Source organism: Eimeria mitis, genomic scaffold (genome assembly GCF_000499745.2).
Source record: "Eimeria mitis Houghton genomic scaffold, Emh_scaff3058, whole genome shotgun sequence".
Taxonomy (NCBI): Eukaryota; Apicomplexa; class Conoidasida; order Eucoccidiorida; family Eimeriidae; genus Eimeria; species Eimeria mitis.
In genome coordinates this window covers 4,101-4,622 of record NW_013571405.1, presented here as the reverse complement: position 1 = coordinate 4,622, position 522 = coordinate 4,101, and the positions used below count along the sequence as shown (strand labels likewise).

Below are 522 nucleotides of genomic sequence, written 5' to 3'. Positions count from 1 at the left end.
TTTTTTTTTTTTTTTTTTTTTTTTTTTTTTTTTTTTTTTGTGGTTGTGGTTATAGTTTTTATGAGTATTTTTATTGTATTTGTAGTTTTTATAAATATTATGATTATATTTATTTTTTTTTGTTTTTTATTATAATTATATTAACTTTTATTTTGGTGGTTTTTATGCTGTTTTTATGCTGATATTCATGTTTCTTATGATTCATAATGATGATTATATTTATAATAATAATTTTTATGTTAATAATATTAATTTTAATTATATTTATTTTATTTATTTTATTTATTTTATTTATTTTATTTATTTTATTTATGGTGAAATATTCATGAGGATGGAGAAGGTAAAGATCTTGTTCATGTTTATGCTTATTATTATTATATTTATATTTATATTTATATTTATAATATTAATATAATAAACATAAATTTTATGTTTATGTTTATTATTATAATTATTATTTTCATCTTTATAATATGAACATGAATTTCATTTCATTTGATTATGATTATATTTATGATCATG

General features: G+C 12.8%; 1 protein-coding gene across 1 annotated transcript in view; it reads left to right on the top strand.

Annotated features, from left to right (window-relative positions):
• Positions 1-325: 325 nt before the first annotated feature.
• EMH_0061840 (eukaryotic translation initiation factor 2 alpha subunit, putative) overlaps positions 326-522 on the top strand; it is a gene marked incomplete at both ends in the record, with an annotated part of 1,774 nt that continues 1,577 nt past the window's right edge. The window contains one exon of the mRNA XM_013497968.1: positions 326-340. Coding sequence (XP_013353422.1) covers positions 326-340 — 15 coding nt within the window. The remainder of the gene's footprint in view (positions 341-522) is intronic.